This window comes from Megascapheus bottae, chromosome 5 (genome assembly GCF_031878675.1).
Source record: "Megascapheus bottae isolate mThoBot1 chromosome 5, mThoBot2.hap1, whole genome shotgun sequence".
NCBI lineage: Eukaryota > Metazoa > Chordata > Mammalia > Rodentia > Geomyidae > Megascapheus > Megascapheus bottae.
This window is the reverse complement of record NC_143513.1, coordinates 77,248,377-77,269,854: the sequence shown is the minus strand read 5'-3', so window position 1 is coordinate 77,269,854 and position 21,478 is coordinate 77,248,377. Positions and strand designations below refer to the sequence as shown.

The following is a 21,478-nucleotide window of genomic DNA, read 5'->3' as shown; positions in this document are numbered from 1 at the left end:
TTTGTCTGGAAGCCTGCACCTCTCTCCTGTGACTTCAGCCCAACATGTATCCCTACTATGGATAATAACACTCACCAGGTGTCTTTGTTCTTTTTACTCCCATAACCTTTTGAAAACGTGCTGACATTGAACTTTGATTCTGACTTATCTTCCATCCCTCATAGTTTCCAGTGAAATCACCTTTCTGGCACCTGTAGCCATGGGAGTGAATGATAAATGTGGAGTATAAATAGCCGTGGAAGAAAACCTTCATTCTATTGCACAGTCCAGATCCACTGTACAACCATGAAGACCTTCATCTTCCTTGCTTTCCTGGGGTTTGCTGGTGAGTGTCTCTAATAATTTAATTAATATCAAGTATATAGGTAAGTTTGTGCATTGTGCTTTGGATAAAATAATTATGGTTGAATACAGGCTTGTACAAAAGTAGCTTAAAATGTTCAAATAGGGCTGAGGAATGGATAAAGTGGTAGAGTACCTACGTCGCAAACACAAGGTCCAGGATTTAAAACCTGAAAAGAAACTTTTATTACCATGCATAATGTGTTTGTATACAGAAAGCTAAATCTTCTCCTTTGTCAAAAGACAATTTTGACAAAGCAACCCAGAGTAAGAGGGCTTAAGGAAGGAGGAGCTGTCCTGAACGTCTAGGTAAAATTTATATATTAGGAGAGAAAGAGAATAGTTTATTTTTTTAAAAAAAAAGGAAAGAAAAGAGAAAAGAAAAGGAAAGAAGCATTGTTCTTTTTTCTTGCCAGTCCTGTGCTTGTGCTCAGGGCCTGAACACTGTCCTTGGGTTTTTTCAAGGCAAGAGCTCTACCATTTGAGCCACAGCAGACTTTTGGCTTTTCTCCAAGGAATCGAACCAGGTCTTTGTTTATGCTAGGCAAACACTCTACCACTGGGCCAAACTCCTGGCCTCAGAAGCATTGTTCTTGACCTTTCTAGCATGTGGAGTTAATAATGGAAGGCAATCTATACCTTCATTAGAGGTTAAGAACATCAACATCTGAATCTCCTGAACCCTCCAAAACTGATTACTTAGCCAAGTAAATGAGATGTAGGGAACAGGTATCTATTCATTATATATAAGTACATATACACCATCTATGTAATGAATTATATAAGCTATTTGTTTTACAATAGGATCTTATATTGCTAAGGGTGACACTTGCCATTTAGTCCAGGCTAGACTTAAACTCACAGTCCTCCTGTTTCAGCCTCAATGTGCTGGAATTATAGGTGTACCTCACTACTCCAGTTCCAACATTTAGGCTCTGTTTTATGATCTCTTTACTAATAAAATCTTCATGGGATCAACTCACACAGCATTCTAACATTAAAAATATTTTTAAACGGCCATTTCTATTTGATGTTGATGAGTTTCTTATGACTGAAACTTAATCTGAATGTTTCACAAATCTAGCAGACACGAATTTGATATCTCTGTCTCTATGTCTACAAGCCTGGAAATACCTTTGTTAAAATTATGCTGCAATAATGAAAAATGAGTCTCATAAAAGTAATGACAGGCCCTGTAAGAAATATTAATATCAGTGGGTACTACTTCACAATACTGAATATGTTAATAAATCTTGGAAATACTATTGCTATATGTCAAATTGAACACAAATATTTTAATATTCTGTGAAATGACTTAATAAAAATCTAAGGCTAGAATCAAACTAAGAACTTGAGGGTAGAAAAGTAAGACCTTTAATTTCCTTCTCTGAGCTAGAATATTCTTAAGTGGCTCCTAAGGTTTTCTTTTTTTGGTACCTTACAGATATGGATATGCAATATCACGGTTTCATCCACAAACACAGAACAGTGCCCATATGAAAAGAATTCTTTAGATCCTCATCTTTCAGTAGCCATGTATTTATTGTGAAAAGAATCTCTGGCCTTTATGGTTTGTTTGTGTTTGTATGTGTGTGTGTGTGTGTGTGTGTGTGTGTATGTGTGTTACCATTTTAAGAATACATTATTTAAATTTGAATTAATAAAATTATTAGATGTTTATGAACAGTGATGTAAAAAGAATAGATTTTTCAAAGTATAAATTAATAACATTTAGGGATAAAGCAACAGAACTTTTTTCTCATTCCTCTGCAAAAGCCTCATGAACAGGAATTGAATGATGGATCTCTTTTAAGAGACAGTTTGAATATGAAATTTCCTCAACAGGCCCGTGTGTGGCAGCCTAGGTCTGCAGTTGGTGGTACTATTTTGAAAGGTTCTGAACACTTCAGGAGGCAGAGCCTAACTAGAGTATAGACCACTGGCTGAAGAAGGTTCTTTACCTTCTTCCTGTCCCTATCTGCTTCCTGGCTGCCATGTGTTGACCAGCTCAACTCCAGCACACTCTCCTTGCTTGATGTACCAGAATCTCTGAATCTGTGCACAGTTACATCTATCTTCCCTTGGTTGTTTCTGTCAGACATTTTTGCCACAGTGGCGCAAAGGGAGCTAATACAGAGAGTTCCCTTATTTTCTCTGACAGTGGCTCTCCCTACCGACGACGATGATGACAAGATTGTCGGGGGCTACACCTGTGGGAAGAATTCCGTCCCCTACCAGGTGTCTCTGAATATTGGATACCACACCTGTGGAGGCTCTCTCATCAACAATCAGTGGGTGGTATCCGCAGCTCACTGCTACAAATCGTAAGTTACTGGTTTTCACACACCCATAGTCTCAGGTTTATTCATCCTATCACCCCACCAAAGAAAGATTGGGATAAACTACAGAATTACAGAATGGTAAAGCCTTCAGCCTCTAGGAGCCTGATTATTGTTCCGTTAAGGAGTATATGTTGTTCTGGCATTCATTTAAGTGGAGTTCACTAATATCTTCCTGAGTAGTGATACAAAGGACATGAAAGACAAAGGTTCGGTAATAAAGTATCTCTGGAAATAGCATGAGAACATGGAGCAATATCCAAACCCGATAGTCAGAGTGAGCCAGAGGGAAAGGAGATATGGAGAAAAAAACCCACACATTCGATTTCCAGTAAAACATGTAAATCCATTTTCTGCTATCTCTGGCACCTGCCTCATCCTCCTAGGAAATTCAGGCATCTCAGCCAGAGGAAAGATGTTCAACCCCCACCCATCCCTTCTTTTACTGCTGATTCTTTTGTATGGGGTCTTTGGGCTCCCATTTCCAGCCCTTGGAATTCTAACAAGATGGTGCATTATGGTCAGAAGGGACGCTTACCTAATGAGTTCTCTAGGGAGCGCCACAGGTGGTAGTATACAATGCCACCTTGAATTGCACGATGGCCTAAAGAGGGTGGTGGTTGTGTTTATGTTCACCATTGGGAGCTTAGGGCAAAAAGAAAGGAGCGCAGATTGGCTACATCGGAAACTTTTCATTCTTAAAATCCAGCAAGATCCAGGTACGTCTGGGAGAACATAACATCGATGTCACTGAAGGTGGTGAGCAGTTTATCAACGCAGCCAAGATCATCAAGCACCCCAAATACAAGTCATCTTCCCAAGATAACGACATCATGCTGATTAAACTGAGTTCACCTGCCTCTCTCAACTCTCGAGTAGCCACTGTCGCTCTGCCCAAATCCTGTCCATCTGCTGGTACTCAGTGCCTTGTGTCTGGCTGGGGCAATACTCTGAGCAGTGGCTGTAAGTATGACCTGAAACCCAGCTGTAGAGCTCAAGGGTACTGGAGGCGGGAGGTAGTCAAAATTAGTTCGTCCAAATTGTCCCACAAGACAAGGTTGGCTCAAGAATTATTTTGGTCCTCAACAAGCTTAGAATTATGCTAGTTGAACAGTGAAAGTTTCTGCTGTGGGAGCCAGGCAAGAGACACAGAAGTACAAAGTATTAGAAAGGATATGGTACATAACTGAAATGCAATTAGTGATGTACTGAGAACTAGAAGTGGAGTTTATGGGATTCAGGGATGTCTAAAGCTTATATCTGCTTGGGAATATAGTCTCTGATTTGGGATCCATGGATGCGGATGCTAATAATAACTGAATATAAGTTCTTAAAAAACCTCCTGAACTTCATGACAAAATGTCTTGAAAATTAGAGGTCATGGGCATAAGACTATTCAGAAGAGGTAGAATGTGGAAGTGTTCAGAACACAGTGGCTAACCTTCCATTTTTACTCTTGTACACAACAGCCAACTACCCTTCACTTCTGCAGTGTCTGAATGCTCCTGTGCTTTCTGACTCCTCCTGCAAAAGCGCCTACCCAGGCCAGATCACTAGCAACATGTTCTGTCTCGGCTTCCTGGAAGGCGGAAAGGATTCCTGCCAGGTGAGTTTCTTTGGGCTTCTTCATCCAGTTCAGTCTTCTCCTCCTTCCTATTCCTGCTTCGAAGAAACAGAGAAGACTATAAAACAGTCTTGGGACTCTGTGAGAGGGTGGTGTTAATTATAATGATAATGCTGTTTGAGATTAAGGGAGAAACAATGGAAAATGGCCTGTAAACATGACACCTAAGAGTCCATCTCAGGAATCATATTATTTAATGAAACCTTAGGGAAAGGGACAGACTATTGGGTTAATCTTAACTATCTCAGGTCTTCACCTCTCCTTGGTCCAATAGGCCTAAGAAGGAAGAGGAGGAAGAATAGGGAGAGAGAAGGAGGTGGAAGGATGGCTCTTTAGGACTGGTCCTAGGTTAGTAGAGGATCACTTTGGATCCAGTTCTAGCATCAAGACATAAACCAGTGCTCTCACTATCTTTTCCATCTTGTCCAGGGTGACTCCGGTGGCCCCGTGGTGTGCAATGGACAGCTCCAGGGTGTTGTCTCCTGGGGCTACGGCTGTGCCCTGAAGGGAAAACCTGGTGTCTACACCAAGGTGTGCAACTACGTAAGTTGGATTCAGCAGACCATCGCTGCCAACTGAGCACCTCTCTTATCCCCTGCAGCCAATCACACCTCTCCATTCATGAAATCAGCTTCTAAATAAAAGTGTTTTGTTCTGTTCCACAGGTGTCCTGGTCTAGTTATTGCTTGGGGTTGGTTGAAACTTAGTCATGATTGACAAAACAAACTCAAGAATTGAACTTTTTTGAGAATTTGAAAGGTTTGATATTCCACTCAAACATAAATAGACCATCTATCAGATAACTTGTGTAAGAGTTTGCCAACATATATATTTAATTACCCTTTTGAGGATTCTGCTTTGGGTTTTGATTTTTGGCTTCACTCTTTTTGTGATAGGATAATGCTATGTAGTCCTTTCAGTCCTCCTGTCTGTTGTGATTAGAGACATGTACCAGCATATCCAGTCCTGGTCACAGCTGGGTTGTTGAAGAGTTGGTCTCAAGACCATCCCCGCCTGGAAAAGAACCTGTCTCAAGACAAAATACACAGCAAGAGGGATGGGGCTGTTACTCAAGTGGCAGAGGGCTTGCCTGACATATTTGAAGCTTGATTTAGCCTAAGTAACACTAAAGAACTGTAGTTAACATTTTAAATAATCCAATGGGATTTCTCTGAAGCCAAAGGATTAGAGAATGTCAGACAGGCAAAAGGATCAGGCGTAATAAGGTCAATTTCTAAGGAACCTCTCTTAAAATAAAGCTATGAGATCAGAACTGTTACACTCAGACAAGGTTTTAACTCCTGGGTTTTAATTGTGGCAAAAAAAAATGATTTAGAGCTAGAATCTTGGAGCTGTCAACTTTCAGGCTGCACATTTGAGAGCTATGTGTAATACATATCCACACTTAGTGACTTAGGCAAATTTTTGCCTTTTAAATAGAAAATATATATGTTTGGTTGTAAGTTTTAACTTTTCTGTGCACGTGTGTTCCAAAACTGGGACTTAAATTCAGTCCTGGGCACTATCTCTTAGCTTGTTTTGCTCCAGGATGGCAATCTATCATGTGAGACACATCTCCAAGAACTTTCCCTTGGAATTTGCTGCTAAGAGAGAGTACAGACAGAGAATTGAGTCAATTTATGGACACATTCAGAAAATCTCTTTAGAATTTCATACATAGTATTTGGTAATTTCTTAGCATCAGATATTTTATGTTTTTTGTACAATGCAGAGTAGGTGAAATATTTTATGGCAGATCACATCACACCTTCGTAACTCATACATATACTGATACTAAATAGGAGAAAATTAAAATCAATTTCTGAAAGTTATTCACCTAGTTTATAAGGACTACAACAAAACATGAAGTATTCCTTATCCCTAGTGCACTGGTATTCCTGTGACAGAATTTTCTCTTTGTGGTATTCTTCATTTCATTGGAAACTCTTGTAATAACAAATAAACAAACAAAAAAAAAACAACCCATGTCAATGACAGGTTTCTAGAATTTTTCAAGGTTTCACCTTGCTATGCTTTCTAGTGTTAGGAAACTGAGTCATGAGTGTTAGGGAAGATCAAGCAGAGGAGAGGAGAGCAAGAAGGCAGAAGCCTCTAGAACAGGCTTTCATTGTGGTTGAGGAGGGACCCCACCTCACACGCAGCAGGGTGAGAGAAACAAGGGCTGGAAGTGTGGGGATTATGACGTTATATGATGGAGGAGGAGAGTTCCTTTGGAGTGTGTTAGTAGCTATTTACATTTTGGGGGGCTTATAACCAAATCTTTTTGATTGGAAGTCAAATGTACTTGCTGTACTAAAAAAGTATGACCCTCATCAATAAATTGACATGTTTTCCTTTATATCTGTATTTATTATTTTACTATAGCAGGCTGTATAGTGTCTTTGCAGCTGGGGAGACAGTGCACTTTCAGATAAGGTCAGGGTGAAGTTTTGCTGAGCCTAACCGAAGGACACGGATAAGACTCCTGGGAGGAGGTTTTCAGGAGGGTCCCCACATAGGGTGGTGAGTGGGTCTTGGAGTAGCTTTGAGTGATGAGATGCAAGCTCATGCCCACTAGAGACATCACCACGTATCTCCTGTATCTGCCCTGCTCCAGTGTTCCCATGTGCCATAGACAACACCCCTGACCCACATGAGTTTAGGATTCCCTGAGGATGTACTGTTGTGCTCCCTGTATGATCACCTTACTATGGGCACCACTGCCCATCAAGCAAAGATGTTTTGCAGACCTGACAAGGGAACTGAGGTACATGCAAGACTGGAAATCAGAGCAACTCCCAGTGGTAAAAGATGGCAGGCCATGTGTTCTTGCTGCCATGTTTCTATTGTCTTCTGTTATCTCTGTCTCTTGTCTGAAGAATAACAAATCACTTGGCAGTACTTGGTTTTGAACTCAGGGCCTAATGTTTGATAGGCAGTCCCAAGCTTCATTGCCATTATCATTAAACCAATTTTCACCAAAGAAAATGCAAAGAGAAATCAATTGTTTGTAAAGTTATTTCCATCAGGAAAAAAATCCTTAAGAAAAAAGTCTGTGTATAGCTAAATATGCATACCATCTCTGGTTAACATGCACAGAAATGATGGTACCTTAGAATATCATGCTTTTTTGGACTGAATTTCCATAAGGCACTTATATAAATTTGGCTCTAAGGAATCATTATTATTATTAGACTATTCCAATTTCTTTGGAAATTCCAAATTCTATATGAAAATAAATTAGAGAGCTCATCAAGCATATTGATTGTTTTAAACACTTGGATGAATGCAATAAAACAAAATAACACCAAGGTGATTTTTTTAAATTGGATCTGTCTTATCTTTTGATCTTTACCCGCAGAGCTATAACGTTTCCTCTTTATACTGTCCTTTCTGAATCCCAACCTTTCTGGTAATTTGTGCTTTCATTCTAGGAATTTGTTTTTCATTTCTTTACCTCATTATTTATTTCTCTAGTGACAGAGAATTCCAAAGGAAATTATTCAGCATTTAGTTTTGTTCTGTTGTGGTCTGACAGAAAACAGGTTGCTGTTTCAACTATCTTCTACATGTTAAGACTTGGTTCATGTGCTAAAATGTCATCTAGTTTGGAGAAATTTCCCAGTGTTGCTTAGAAGAATGTATTCTATGGCTAGGAGATGAAATATTCTGTATATGTATAGTGTCATTAATTTTGAAGTTTTATTTAATATTTTTGCCTTGATCTATACATTAGCAAGTGGGGTATATTAAAGTTTTGTGTCCTCTTATTGTGTCAGATCAGTGTGTATTTTAATGTTATGTAGTGCCACAACAAGACAATAAAGCACAGAAGTATTCCATTTCTATATATCAGTACCTGTTTTAATACTATATGGCATTAACATATACTCATGTTAAAAACACTAATGCTGAGGTGCCCAGAATTCAGGGTCCCCAAAGACCACCAAGGAGCCAAATCTGATGTAAGAGCATGAGAATCTTTATTGCAAGCTGGAGCCTGGACTCACAACCAACACCAACACGGTGGGTCTGAGTTGAGAGTCCGAATTTCCTATTGTACAGGATTTTTTTATAGAGTTCTGGGAACTTTACAACCATTGCCACAAGTCTGAGCAAATCATCACACACCATGGGAAAAATCATAAAATAATATTCAAAGCTGATTTGTGCAGCGAGCGGCCGATACCTATCTGGCTAACATTTTTTTAAATTGATTGGCTAAAGCCTGTGGCTTGTGCTGGGGGACACATGCCAAACTGCAGGGCAGCTGGTCAGGATATCGTCTCGGTCATCTTAACTTTCTAGTCACTGAAGGTAGTTTCCACACTGGGAGTTGTTCGCTGCTAGCTCTGCTGGTTTAGAATTAGATCAGAGTGATCCTCTGATGGGGCCTGCTTTAAAGTAACTTTTTACTTGAGTTGATTCAAACTTCAAAGTTAATTCAGACTTCTCAATGCTACATGACTATATTTAATAGTCACCATGTATTAATGTAGTGATTATTCACTACATTAATATGAAGGGATCTTTATCTCTTTTAACAAACTTGAAGTCTGCTTTATGAGATTTGGATAGAGTGGCTCGTGCCTATGGTTTAATTTCTTTGAAAAGTCTTTTCCATTCTTTCACTTTACTACCATGTTTGTCTTTGCCACTGAGGACCTTTCTTGTTAGCAACAAAAGGTTGCTTGTGTTTATATCTAAGCAACAATTCTGTGTCTTTTGAGATCTGAGACCACATACATTAAAGTTACTATTAAAATGTAATAATTTATTATTTAGTTGTTTTCCAGTGTTTGATTCCTTCTCATATCTCATTGGCTTATCCACTCATCTACTGAGATGTCTTTTACTGTATTTTTGTGGTGTGTAGTATTTCTGAAACCTTAGTTAACTGACAGTGAATTCCTTTAGTTCTTGTTTATCATGGAAGGTTAGTTTTTCTGGGTTCATTAATCTAGATTTATAATTATTTTATGATGTTTTAAATCCATCATAGATGATGCATTTAAACTTTCTGTTTAGGGTTATTATTCTGATGGATTTTTCTTTGGAGGTGACATGTGACTTCTCTTTTGCTGCTTTCAATGTTTTTTTTTTCTTTGTTTCTGTATGTCTGATGTTTTAACTAAATAAGCCTTCTGTGCTTAGATCACCATTTCTTCCTCAAAGGTTGAGAAGTTTTCTGCTATTACCTTATTAAATCTCTCTTATGCCTTAGCTTTCACCTCCTCCTTCTTCAATGCTCATGATTTATAGGCTTGATGTTTGGTTAGCGTTCCCTAGCCTTGTATGTTCTGTTTGTTCTTTGTGTGTATGTGTGGCAGGAGGTAGGGGGGGTTGTTACTAGTCCTGGGCCTTAAATTCATGGCCTGAGCTCTGTCCCTGAGCTCTTTTTTTGCTCAAGGCAAGCTCTATGCTACTTGAGCCACAGAGCCACTTCTGCCTTTTCTGAGTAGTTTATTGCAGATAAGAGTAGAAGGACTTTTCTGTCCAGGGTGTCTTTGACAGGTCATTCTCAGATCTCAGCTTCTTAAGTAGTTAGAATTAGAGGTATGAGCCACCAACGTCCGTTTTTTTGGTTTATTTTCATCATTATGAATCTTACTATACCTAATTCGTTCTCAAGACTCAATATTTAGGACAAGGCTATAGACAAGTGGGCCCTTAAGTGTTTGACTTTTGCTATTGGCTGAGTATAGGGCACAGCTGTAACTGTCAGTGTTGTTCTATATGCTTTGTAACAGAGCTCTTAGTTGTTTCAGACAAACGTCAATTATTCACTCTTCACAGCTCCTTTCAGACGTGAATCCCCATCCTTTTTGGTTTACAGAGAAGACATGGACCCACTGGTAGCTATTGTGCTTGAAGACATTTCCAGCTCCAATATCCTGAATCCTGGAAGTTGTAGAAATTATCCTGTCTGGATGGCATCTGAGGAGCTTTATCCAGGAGTTTAATAAATGCTGAGATACCTCAAAGGGCTGCCAAAGTGTTCTTACTGTTAAACATTTTATTTGTTAGTATTCTCTACTTCTCCGCCTCTGCCTGGTCCCAGTGCTGCAAACAGAGAAGGTAGCCTGAACTAGCTAGAGGGACTCTGAGGAACAAAGAAAGCTTCTAAAACTTCTGCCATGCATCAGAAGCTGACCAAATAATAAAGGAGGTTTCCAGAATTACTTTGTCATTGATAAGAGTCAGTATCTATATGAGTGTACTTCCTAAGGTAGTTTATAATCATATCCTTAAAGAGGGCTAGGTTCTCATTTTGTACCCAAGTTGCACTTCTACATTGTCAAAGCTAGTCTGCTAGTTGCCACACAATCTCATAGACTCCCGGAGATACTACACTGTTGTTAAAACATCAGTTTATAACCATTTTAGTTACCATGATTTGATCCACAGTTCCAGGAGAATCAATATTAGTGTATATGTCTCTTGTTCAAAGGCACCGAGGAGAGAGAGCTAGGACAAGAAGCAACATACCTCACTCAAACCTCCAACATTTGTGATGCAGATAGAATTAGTTGGTGCACAAATAATCACTTCCACAATAAGCACAAGAATTTCACATTACTTTGATAAGAGCTCAGATTCTGCAACCAAATTTCCTGTGTTGCCATCTTGATTATTCCAGGTGACTTTTGTATAGTTGCATGGTTTACTTCTCATGCTTTTGGTGCCTTTAATTTGTAGATTTACTGTACAAGTTTAACAATAACAAACAACATTACAATACAAAATATTGCAAGGCATTAAACTAATGGATTTTGACATTTGTCATTTTGTCATTTATTTGTTCATTTTACTTGTGGCAGAGTCTTGACTTATTGACTTGAACTTCCTATGTAGACCATGCTAGGCTCAAACTAGAAATTCTCTTGCATTAGCATCCTGAGAATAGCAATGACAAACAAACATGACTATGTTTACAATTAGTTATTTTAAACTTATAGATTAGTTATTTCTAGAAATTTCCACTACCTTTGTTTCATGGAGAACTGTGAGTAACTGAACACCTGGATAGCGGAACTAAATGCAATTATAATAATGAGATATGACATATAATAATGTCTAGATAACAACAAATTATTATTGTTGTTTTACTTCCCCTTCTAATCTAATTTCAAATGAGAAAAGAAATGATCAGATAATGAGTTGTTCCAATTAATAATAAAGTTAGTATACATGACCCAAATTAAGACAAAGTAGCTATAATAGGAAGGTGGCTAGTGTGTATAACACACAAGGGTTTTAGAATCAGAACAACCTTTAGGAAAAAATGCTCACCATTGAGACAACTAAGAAGGTAGAATTTTTGTCTGGGAATATGGAATCATGCAGCTCTGTCCTGTGATCTCATTGTAGCTTATTTTCCTTTCATTAAGAGCAGTGTCTACCAGGTGGGTTTGTTACTGCCATTCCCATGGCCTTCAGGAAAGATGGAAGACATGGGTATTCAATTCAGTCCATCAGGCACAGTTTTCCATCCATCACAGATCTGAAATCTAAATTTAGATTTCTGAGGTTCCGATGAAATCACCTTTCTGGCATGAGTTTCAGTGACAAAGCTGAAGTATAAATTGCTGTGGGAATAAGCCCTCAACCGATAGCGCCCAGTCTGGGTTCTCTGAGCAACCATGAAGAACTTCATCTTCCTTGCTTTCCTGGGAATTGTTGGTGAGTCTCTCTAATGAATGTGTCGGTAGATGTTTGAATTGGATGTAAGTTTTGGCTTTGTGCTTGAAGAAAATAACAATGATTTTTGAACTTACGCCCACAGGAAAGAAGCTTAAACCCTCGAAATATACTTTCATAAATAAATAGTTCTGATTTCCCTGAGAAAGTTCATGGTGACTAGACGTGTTCAAAGGATAGTATAAAATCCTGAAGTTTCAGAGATATTCTATATTAGAAAAGGAAAAGAAAGTATAGTCAACATCTAAGAAGTGCTTGTTTTTGACCTCTATAATAATTGCAGTTAATAATGACAAGTAATATGTAAGCTTCAAAAACTGGGATACACAAAGCCTTTGTCTTTTGAGTAGTGAAAGGCTTTTTACTTAGGATAGAGATTCAGAAATATTAGAAACATTTATTAATCCTATTGAAAATTGAGCCAAGGTCTTCCTACTTGACTGACAGATACTCTACTACTTAAATCAAGCTTTCAGACCCATTGTTTTCATTTTTCACTTAGAGATGGGAGCTTACTAACTTTACCAGGACTGGCTCCAAGCTTTCAATCCTCTTGTCCCTACTTCCCAGTAGCTTGGCTAGATTACGGGCATGTGTCACTACACTAGGTTTAAATTGTATGTTAAGACAACTTCACCAGTGAAAATATCTCTGGAATAAAGGTAACTCAATTCTGAGTAGAATACAAATGACCAATTTTAAAGATTTCTAGAGTTTTGCTACTAAAACTTAGTATTTTTCCCACAATGAACAAATACAATCCACTGATCAGTATGTACACATGATGAAAACATTTTTCCTAATATTTAAAACTAATCTCATAAATCATTAGAAAAGCAGGTCTCATATACTATAGTTAAAGGCTTCGGGAGCTGTAAGGAATATTGTCAGGTATGTGGGCCAGACCTCAAACAGAGAATTCATCAAAGAAAGGTAACTGGGATGAATAAGGGGAATTTGCAGGAGAGAAGTCTTAAAATGTCTACTCAAACAATTTAATGAACATTAGCATCAAAGAGAGAAAGTAGAGAAAGATTCAAAGCTACCATATTCTGAGGTGGCTGTGAAAAGCCTCCGTTTTGTTACCTTTTGGAGACACTATTCCGAAGCAACACACCACCAACCAACACCAGAACCATCACCAGGATTGCTACAGAACTCCCACCTATTTGCCTGGCTGTTGAACAGAGTTCAAGTTATGGCATTGTAATATATTTATTACCTAAATAATTTCTGATCTTTTTAAGTTAGTGTTTGAGAGCTTGTGTTGTATGTAAAATGGTACATAAATAGTAAATATAAACAGAACATTTTATAAATATATTTTATTTATAATTCAATAGGAAGGGAACAAGTTCAAGGATTAGTATGATAAATAATTGTCTTCAATTATATTGAAATGAGCATTTTCTGATTATATTAGAGAAATTAACATTCTCATGTCCTTGTCCTGCAAAAACATTATCATGCATAAAATTCTATGAGGCATCTGCTTATAAAAGAGCTCTAAACTTTTCTCTGACAGCTGCTCTCCCAACCGAGGAAGATGACAAGATAATAGGGGGCTACACCTGTGCAAAGAATTCCCTCCCCTACCAGGTGTCCCTGAACACTGGCGTACATATATGTGGGGGCTCCCTCATCACTGACCAGTGGGTCTTGTCTGCAGCTCACTGCTACTCTCCGTAAGTAACTGATATTCATATTTCTATGCTATAAGATCAGCTTTTCCTCTGGCCCCCACAAAGTACATTTGGGGAAAATAATGCTGAGTTATGTATGGTGAATGAAATATACAGATTCCTATTGTTCCTAGCATAAAAATACCTCATGTATATGTGATATATACATATATGAATACATGTACACATATGTATATGTATATACACATTGTATAGGCACACATGTATGTGTGTACATGCATATACATAAATATATGCATACAAAAACTCATTGTTCTGAACCTTGAGTCATCCACGTAAGACTGGGTGATCATACCCCAAAAAAGAGTCAGGTACTGATTGATAACCAGTGCCTACTTTCCTATCTACAGTTGTTTTGCAGAGTAGTTATCTTCCCATTCCTTGCCTTGGAATTCTAAACGGAGAGAGGCATGGGAATCCTCATTAACAATGATACTTACCGTAGTAATTCTCTAACCTGCATCATGCATGGTAGTGCATGATACTACAGAAATGAATAATTACCTGTGTCACTGAATGATTGAGCATAGTGATTTTATTCATCTTGATGATTGAGGGTTGAAGAAAGGAAAGAGACCCACAATGTATCCCTAAGGAATCTTTGAATCCTTAAACTCAGCCAACTCGAAGTACGTTTGGGAGAACACAGCATTCGTGACATCGAGGGTGGTGAACAATTCATTGATGCAGCCAAGATCATCCCACACCCTGAATACAACGAAGACACCACTGACAATGACATCATGCTCATTAAGCTGAAGTCACCAGCCACCATCAATTCTTACGTGTCCACTGTCTCTCTGCCAAGATCCTGTCCATCTGCTGGTACTTGGTGCCTTGTGTCTGGCTGGGGCAACACTTTGAGTAATGGCTGTAGGTATCATCTGAAATACAGTAGGAAGTGGGAGGGTGCTTGAAAGGAAAGTTACGCTGAGAGTAGGCTGTTAATGGAAACAACCAAGATCCCTATGCTGAGGTCATGTAGGAGACAGTGAAAATTCACTAGTAGAAGAACAATACAACACATATAACTGAACTGTATGGTAAGTAGACAGAGAACTAAGACTAGAGAAGGGAAATAAAAGGGAAGCTGTGAGTTTCATGCTGCCCGAGTTAGGTGATAGCAGGTAGATAGATAGATACATAGATCGATAGATAGATTAGATAATTACTCGGTTGAGAATAAAACATTTGGACATTATAAGTGGGAAAACTAAAACCTGTAATCAACTAGCAAAAAGTTGAGTGCTATTTGAAGAACTCTTTGGTCAAAAAAGGTTCTTCCAAATGATCACTCATTGGCCATTTGGAAAGAGAGGAATAATGAACAGGAGGAGGAGAGTGGGAATCCTGCTCTTCCACTATTTGCTTGTGTTCAATAGTCGAATTGCCTTCACTACTGCAATGTCTGGATGCTCCTGTGCTGTCTGACTCTGTTTGCCACAAGGCCTACCGAGGCCTAATCACCAACAACATGTTCTGTCTGGGTTTCCTGGAAGGTGGGAAGGACTCTTGCCAGGTGAGTTTCATCAATCACCATGACTCTCTTTATCCATGCTAACTTTCATTTCTGAAATGCTGAAGGCTGTCTACCTTTCCCTGTACCTGAGTCTAAGCGGTGACATAGGTTTTCTATATGCTGATTCGAGCATATAGAAAGGGTAAAGAGCCATGGAGGGTGATAAGCTGTGAATCCTTGTAGAATGGTTCCTTGAGAAATGTTCAGAGCCCATGGATTAAATCTCACAATTATCATGTATGGTCACCTCTGTTGGCTTGTAACAGAAAGAGGAAGGACAAACGGAAGGAATTATACATGGGCAATGAGAAGATGGACGATTGGTTTGGGGAGTGTTGGTATCCTGTCGAGATGACTAAAGGATGCGGGGAAACACCTTAAGACTCACTTCCCTTCTGGACATGAAGAGCTCTGATTGTCTTTTCCTTCCTCTGCAGTATGATTCCGGTGGCCCCGTGGTGTGCAATGAAGAGCTCCAGGGTGTGGTCTCCTGGGGCAGTGGCTGTGCCCTGAAAGGAAAACCTGGGGTTTATGCCAAGGTGTGCAACTACCTGGACTGGATTCAGCAGACCATTGATGACAACTGAACATTTCTCTTTCTTCATAATCCATCTCCTGCAGTCAATCACACCTTCATTCTGAAATCAGTTATGTGAATAAACACATCAGTATTTCCTGCATTTGTCTGAGTCCAACCCTCAGTTGGTTTTGACCACTTCCACATGCACGCTTGAGGTTCAGTTAAAGGGTTACTGGGGAGGAACCCTATTTTATGGAGACACTTGGAAACTGATTTCATTATTCACTCAACCTAACCGATAAATCTTCGCTGATTCTCTACAATATGCTACCATAAACCACATGACATTTTTTAATGACAGAAACATGAGGTCATTGTTACCAAACGAATCTCAGGGACTTTGTTAAAATAGAAAATACATTTTGTATGTTTTGCTTCCAAGCAATCTGGTCATGTCTGTTTTGTAGACTATTAGGAAGATATATGTATTTATACTTTTTAACCTTTATAAAAAGATAGACATTTGAAGAGAAACTCTAAATTTCTAACACTGCTTTGGCCCTAGGATATAGCCCAAATTCTTTTGCTTTCTATTTAAGCCTCCTGTTTGGTCTTACTTAAGGTTCTCAGATTTCTTTTCTCACTTGTCACTGAACTATCCCTGCTTGAACATGGTCTGCACTACTTTCATACAGAAGATTTCTCTGTTTAAATAAGTACCTTTAGATTCTCATTATTTGAGGGATGCCCCCAGAAGCAAATGATTTTCAGATTCCTTTCTCATCATTGCCTCCAATTTACACTTTTTCTTGTGTGAGACAGAAGACAAATTCCTAGGCTTCATGAAAGAAATGAATAGAAATCAGATTTAGAATTGGAACAGGCCCCAGAAAAACAATGAGAAGGAAACCAAATCATTTCTTTTTAATCCCACCAGTAGGTCCTTTTTCACATATCTTGTTATTTCAAGCTCTAATTTTCCTTTAAAGACTATAGTTTATAGTGTATAAGTTTCTAATAGCAGGAAAATGGTTATTCCCCCTTTCATGTATGTTAATATTTTTAACCCACTCTATCACCTGATACTCAGGGGGCAAAAATTTCCTTGGAGATGGCCTTGTGCCTGCTGAGGTCACAGCTAATGACTTCACAGAATGTTAACATGAATAGTCATAAAAGAGGAGTGGGGGTATGATCTTGACTATCTCCTGCATGAGATGAGCCCTCTCCGTTCTCTACAAAGTGAACAAGCATTCTCTAGTCTTATTAACAACTATTCTCTCAGTTTTGGTAGAAAAGGAAAAAAAAATGGAATTTAAAAGGACAGTAGTTGCCTTTCTGTTGTCATTGACAAGGCTTTGTGGGAAAGGGTAAAAATGAGATCAGAGATACATAGTATGGGTTTATTAATGTAAAACAAACAAAAATGTTCACCTCTCCCTCGGGTGGATTAACGGTGTGGAGGATTCTTTCTCTCTTGGGGCATCTCAGGTTCAGCAGTGGGAGCTGCTTTCCACATGGGAAAGAAATGCATGGCATGTCCTAAGATGATGGCAAGAATCAGAGTATGCAGAGAAGATCTTCACCAACCAAACAACGGACAAAGGCCTCATATCTAAAATATATCAACAACTCAAAAAATTGAATCACTCCAAAACTAACCTCCAAAGTAACAACCATCCCATTAAAAAATGGGCCAAAGACTTAAAGAGAGTCTTCTCTGAAGAAGAAACAAAAATGGCCTATAGACACATGAAGAAATGCTCAACATCTCTGGTCATAAAAGAAATGCAAATCAAAACAACTCTAAGATTCCACCTCACTCCAGCTAGAATGGCCAGGATCAGGAAAACGAATGACAACAGATGCTGGAGGGGATGTGGCCAGGAGGGATCACTACTACACTGTTGGTGGCAGTGCAAACTCATTCAACCACTATGGAAAGCAGTGTGGCAGTGCCTCAAAAGGCTAAACATAGAACTCCCCTATGACCCAGCAATTCCACTACTTGGCATTTACCCAACCACCCAGAAACAAGGACATACTAAACCCACTAGCACAACAATGTTCATTGCAGCACTATTTACCATAGCAAAGATATGGAACCGACCTAGATGTCCCTCAGTTGATGAGTGGATCAACAAGTTGTGGTATTTGTACACAATGGAATTCTATGCTGCTGTCAGAAAGAATGACATCGCCCCATTTGTTAGGAAATGGAAAGACTTAGAAAAAATCATATTAAGTGAAGTAAGCCAGACTCAAAGGAACTTAGGCTCAATGGTTTCCCTCATTCGTCATAATCAGTAGAAACCTTGGGCTTTGCTAGCAGAGATTTGCAATAGAGCAAAACCTTGATACATAAGGACATATAATGTGAAGCTAATTGAAAGGACCTCCAGGATAGTGAAACAAAAGCCATATAATGAATGATTGTTGTCCTTAATGTAGTACGTTGTCTCTCATCTCCTTTGCTATCCCTCGGTTATCTCATATTGGTATAGTATCTCACTTTGTTATCTGATATATTGAATTTATTTGTATTTGGATATTTGAAATTTGATAGGGAAGGGGGGAAAACCAAGACGGGTGGGGGGTGTGGGGGGGGAGGGAAACGGGTACCAAGACATGTGAAAGGGTATCAATGTATGTGAATTAATGCACCTTCTATCTGGCAAATATCATGTAACCCTTTTACTAATTACAATAAAAAAAAATAAAAAAAAGAATCAGAGTATGCAAGTGACTTTATCACTCAAAGGTAATTTTGGAGGGAGTGGGTGGCAGAGGGTTTTTTAAAAGAATGTAGGTGGTTATACAAAGGTGCTTTGATTTAACATATCAGTTCCTGGGTGTAGGATATCTTGATCAGTGTTACTCTCGTTCTGCCTAAGAAAGTTTTAGGGGAGCTGGGCGCAGTGGTGCATGCCCCTAATCCTAGATACTCAAGAGCCTGAGATCTGAGGATGACAGTTCAAAGCCAGCCCAGGCACCAAAAAGTCTGGGTGAGACTCTTATCTCCAATTAACCACCAGAAAACCGCAAGTGGTGCTGTGGCTCCAGACAAAGGGTGGTAGCTGTGAGCTGAATTGTTCAGGGACATTGCCCAGGCCCAGAGTTCAAGCCCCATGACCAACCAAAAAAAAAAGTTTTAGCAGTGTAATAGTGATCCCTCCTGGCCACATCCCCTCCAGCATCTGTTGTTATTAGTTTTCTTGATCCTGGCCTTTCTAACTGGAGTGAGGTAGAATCTTAGAGTTGTTTTGATTTGCATTTCTTTTATGACCAGAGATGTTGAGCATTTCTTCATGTGTCTATAGGCCATTCTTATTTCTTCTTCAGAGAAGACTCTAAGTCTTTGGCCCATCTTTTCATGGGATGGTTGTTTCTTTGGAGATTAGTTTTGGAGTGATTCAATTTTTTGAGTTGTTGATATATTTTAGATATGATGACTTTGTTCGTTGTTTGGTTGGTGAAGATCTTCTCCCACTCTGTAGGCTTCCTAATTAATTTACTAGCTATGTCCTTTTCCATACAGAAGCTCTGCAGTTTAATGCAGTCCCACTTATCCAGCCTGTCTCTGATTTGTTGCGTTTCTTGGTCCTTATTAAGAAAGTTTCGACCTGTGTCAAGGAGGCCTAGTGTGTCTCCTATTCCTTCTTGTAAAGTTTTCAGTGTGTCGGCTTTTACCTCGAGGTCTTTGATCCATTTGGAGTTAATTCTAGTGCAGGGTGACAAAGAAGGATCCAACTTTAGTTTTCTGCAGGTGCTTAACTAGTTCTGCCAGCACCACTTGTTGAAGAGGCTGTCTTTCTTCCATTCTACTTTTTGGCTCCCTTGTCAAAGATTAGATGGCCATGGGTCTGTGGTTTAATATCTGGGTCCTCAGTTCTATTCCATTGGTCTTCAGGCCTGTTCTTGTGCCAGTACCAAGCTGTTTTGATCATTAAAGCTCTGTAATAGAGTCTAAAGTTTGGTATTGAAAGCAGTATGGCAGTTCCTCAAAAGACTAAACATAGAACTCCCCTATGACCTAGCAATTCCACTACTTGGCATTTACCTAACCGTCCAGAAACAAGGGCATACTAAATTCACTAGCACAACAATGTTCATTGCAGCACTATTCACCATAGCAAAGATATGGAACCAACCCATATGTCCCTCAGTTGATGAGTGGATCAACAAGTTGTGGTATTTATACACAATGGAATTCTATGCTGCTGTCAGAAAGAACGACATCTCCCCATTTGTAAGGAAATGGAAAGACTTAGAAAAAATCATATTAAGTGAAGTAAGCCAGACTCAAAGGAACATGGGCTCAGTGGTTTCCCTCATTTGCCATAATCAGTAGAAACCTTAGACTCTTCTAGCAGAGATTTGCAATAGAGCAAAACTTAGATACATAAGGCCATACAGTATGACGCTAAATGAAAGGATCTCTAGGATATAGAAACAAAAGCCATATAATGAGCGATTGTTGTCCTTAATGTACTATGTTATCTCTCATCTCTTTTGCTGTCCCTTGGTTATCTCATATTGTTACAGTATCTCACTTTGTTATCTGATATATTGGATATATGCGTATTTGGTTATTTGAAATTGGATAGGAAAGGGGGGAAACAAAATAAGGGTGGGGGTGGCTGGGAGGGAAATGGTGACCAAGACATGAGAAAGGGTATCAATGTATGTGAAGTAATGCACCTTCTATCTGGCGAATATAATGTAACCCTTCTCTTAATCACAATAAAAAATATATGAAAAAAAAGTTTTAGGGTTTGGGTCAGCTCCTCTTAAAATCCCCAAATCGTTACCATCTAAAACCAGTTTTAGCATGAAGATAGCACTTAATTGAGAAGTGAGTTGAGATAGCTGTTTTAATGCAGCCTGGCTAGAGGAAAAAGTGCCAATGTCTTGGATAAATATTTTGGAAAAGACAGAGATGTGCTAGACTTCCTAAGACGTTGTGAGTGGGGGATTTAAACTGTATAATTGAGAGATTATGTGTGGCGGGGGTATGCACACACCAATACTAGGGCTTGAGCTCATGGCTAGGCACTGTTTCTGAGCTTTTTTGCTCCAAGTAGCATTGTATGACTTGAGCTATAGCTCCACTTCTAGCCTTTTTGGTGGTTAATTGAATAAAAAAATCTCATGGACTTTCTTCTCTGAGCTGGCTTTGAACCATGATCCTCAGATCTCAGCTAGGATTATGAGTGTGATCTACCAGCACCCAGATTGTGAGCACGAATTGAATCTTACCAAAGTTTAGCTTCTTATTTGCAAAATAAATGATCATGATACTTAATGTATAGGCTGATTACAGAGGACAAATTAGCTTATACAAATGACACTAGGAAAAACTCTAGTTGCTAAATTTATTATGAATTATAATAGTTCAAAGCTTTGAATAAAGAGATGAATATCTCTAACGTTTAGAATGCTTGACAACATCCAGATAGCATGTTTCACATTAATTAATTTCATAAGAACTAAGGTGACTCGTCACTGGTGGCTCATGTCTATAATCCAGGCTGTTTAGAGAGTATAGATCTGACCCCAAATCTTTGCAGCAAGCCTGGGTAGACAGTTCTGAGGCTTATATTCAATTAATCAACCAAAAATATAAATAAACTAGGGGCATGACTCCAGTGACAGAGCATTAGACCTGAGCAAAATATTGGAGAGTTGGTCAGGAGTTTGGCCTAGTGATAGAGTGCCTGCGTAGCATGC

The 21,478-nt window shown here is 39.0% G+C and overlaps 2 protein-coding genes across 2 annotated transcripts; both read left to right on the top strand.

Annotated features, from left to right (window-relative positions):
• Positions 1–285: 285 nt before the first annotated feature.
• Positions 286–4,921, top strand: LOC150063688 (cationic trypsin-3). The gene is made up of 5 exons (XM_090332419.1): positions 286–325; positions 2,504–2,666; positions 3,391–3,644; positions 4,151–4,287; positions 4,735–4,921. Exons 1-5 carry the CDS (start codon positions 286–288, stop codon positions 4,882–4,884), a joined length of 744 nt encoding a protein of 247 aa, XP_090188545.1. The 3' UTR covers positions 4,885–4,921.
• Positions 4,922–11,948: 7,027 nt separating this feature from the next.
• Positions 11,949–15,815, top strand: LOC150063687 (trypsin V-B-like). Its single transcript, XM_090332250.1, has 5 exons — positions 11,949–11,988; positions 13,532–13,691; positions 14,329–14,582; positions 15,092–15,228; positions 15,666–15,815. Exons 1-5 carry the CDS (start codon positions 11,949–11,951, stop codon positions 15,813–15,815), a joined length of 741 nt encoding a protein of 246 aa, XP_090188376.1.
• The last annotated feature ends 5,663 nt before the right edge of the window (positions 15,816–21,478 follow it).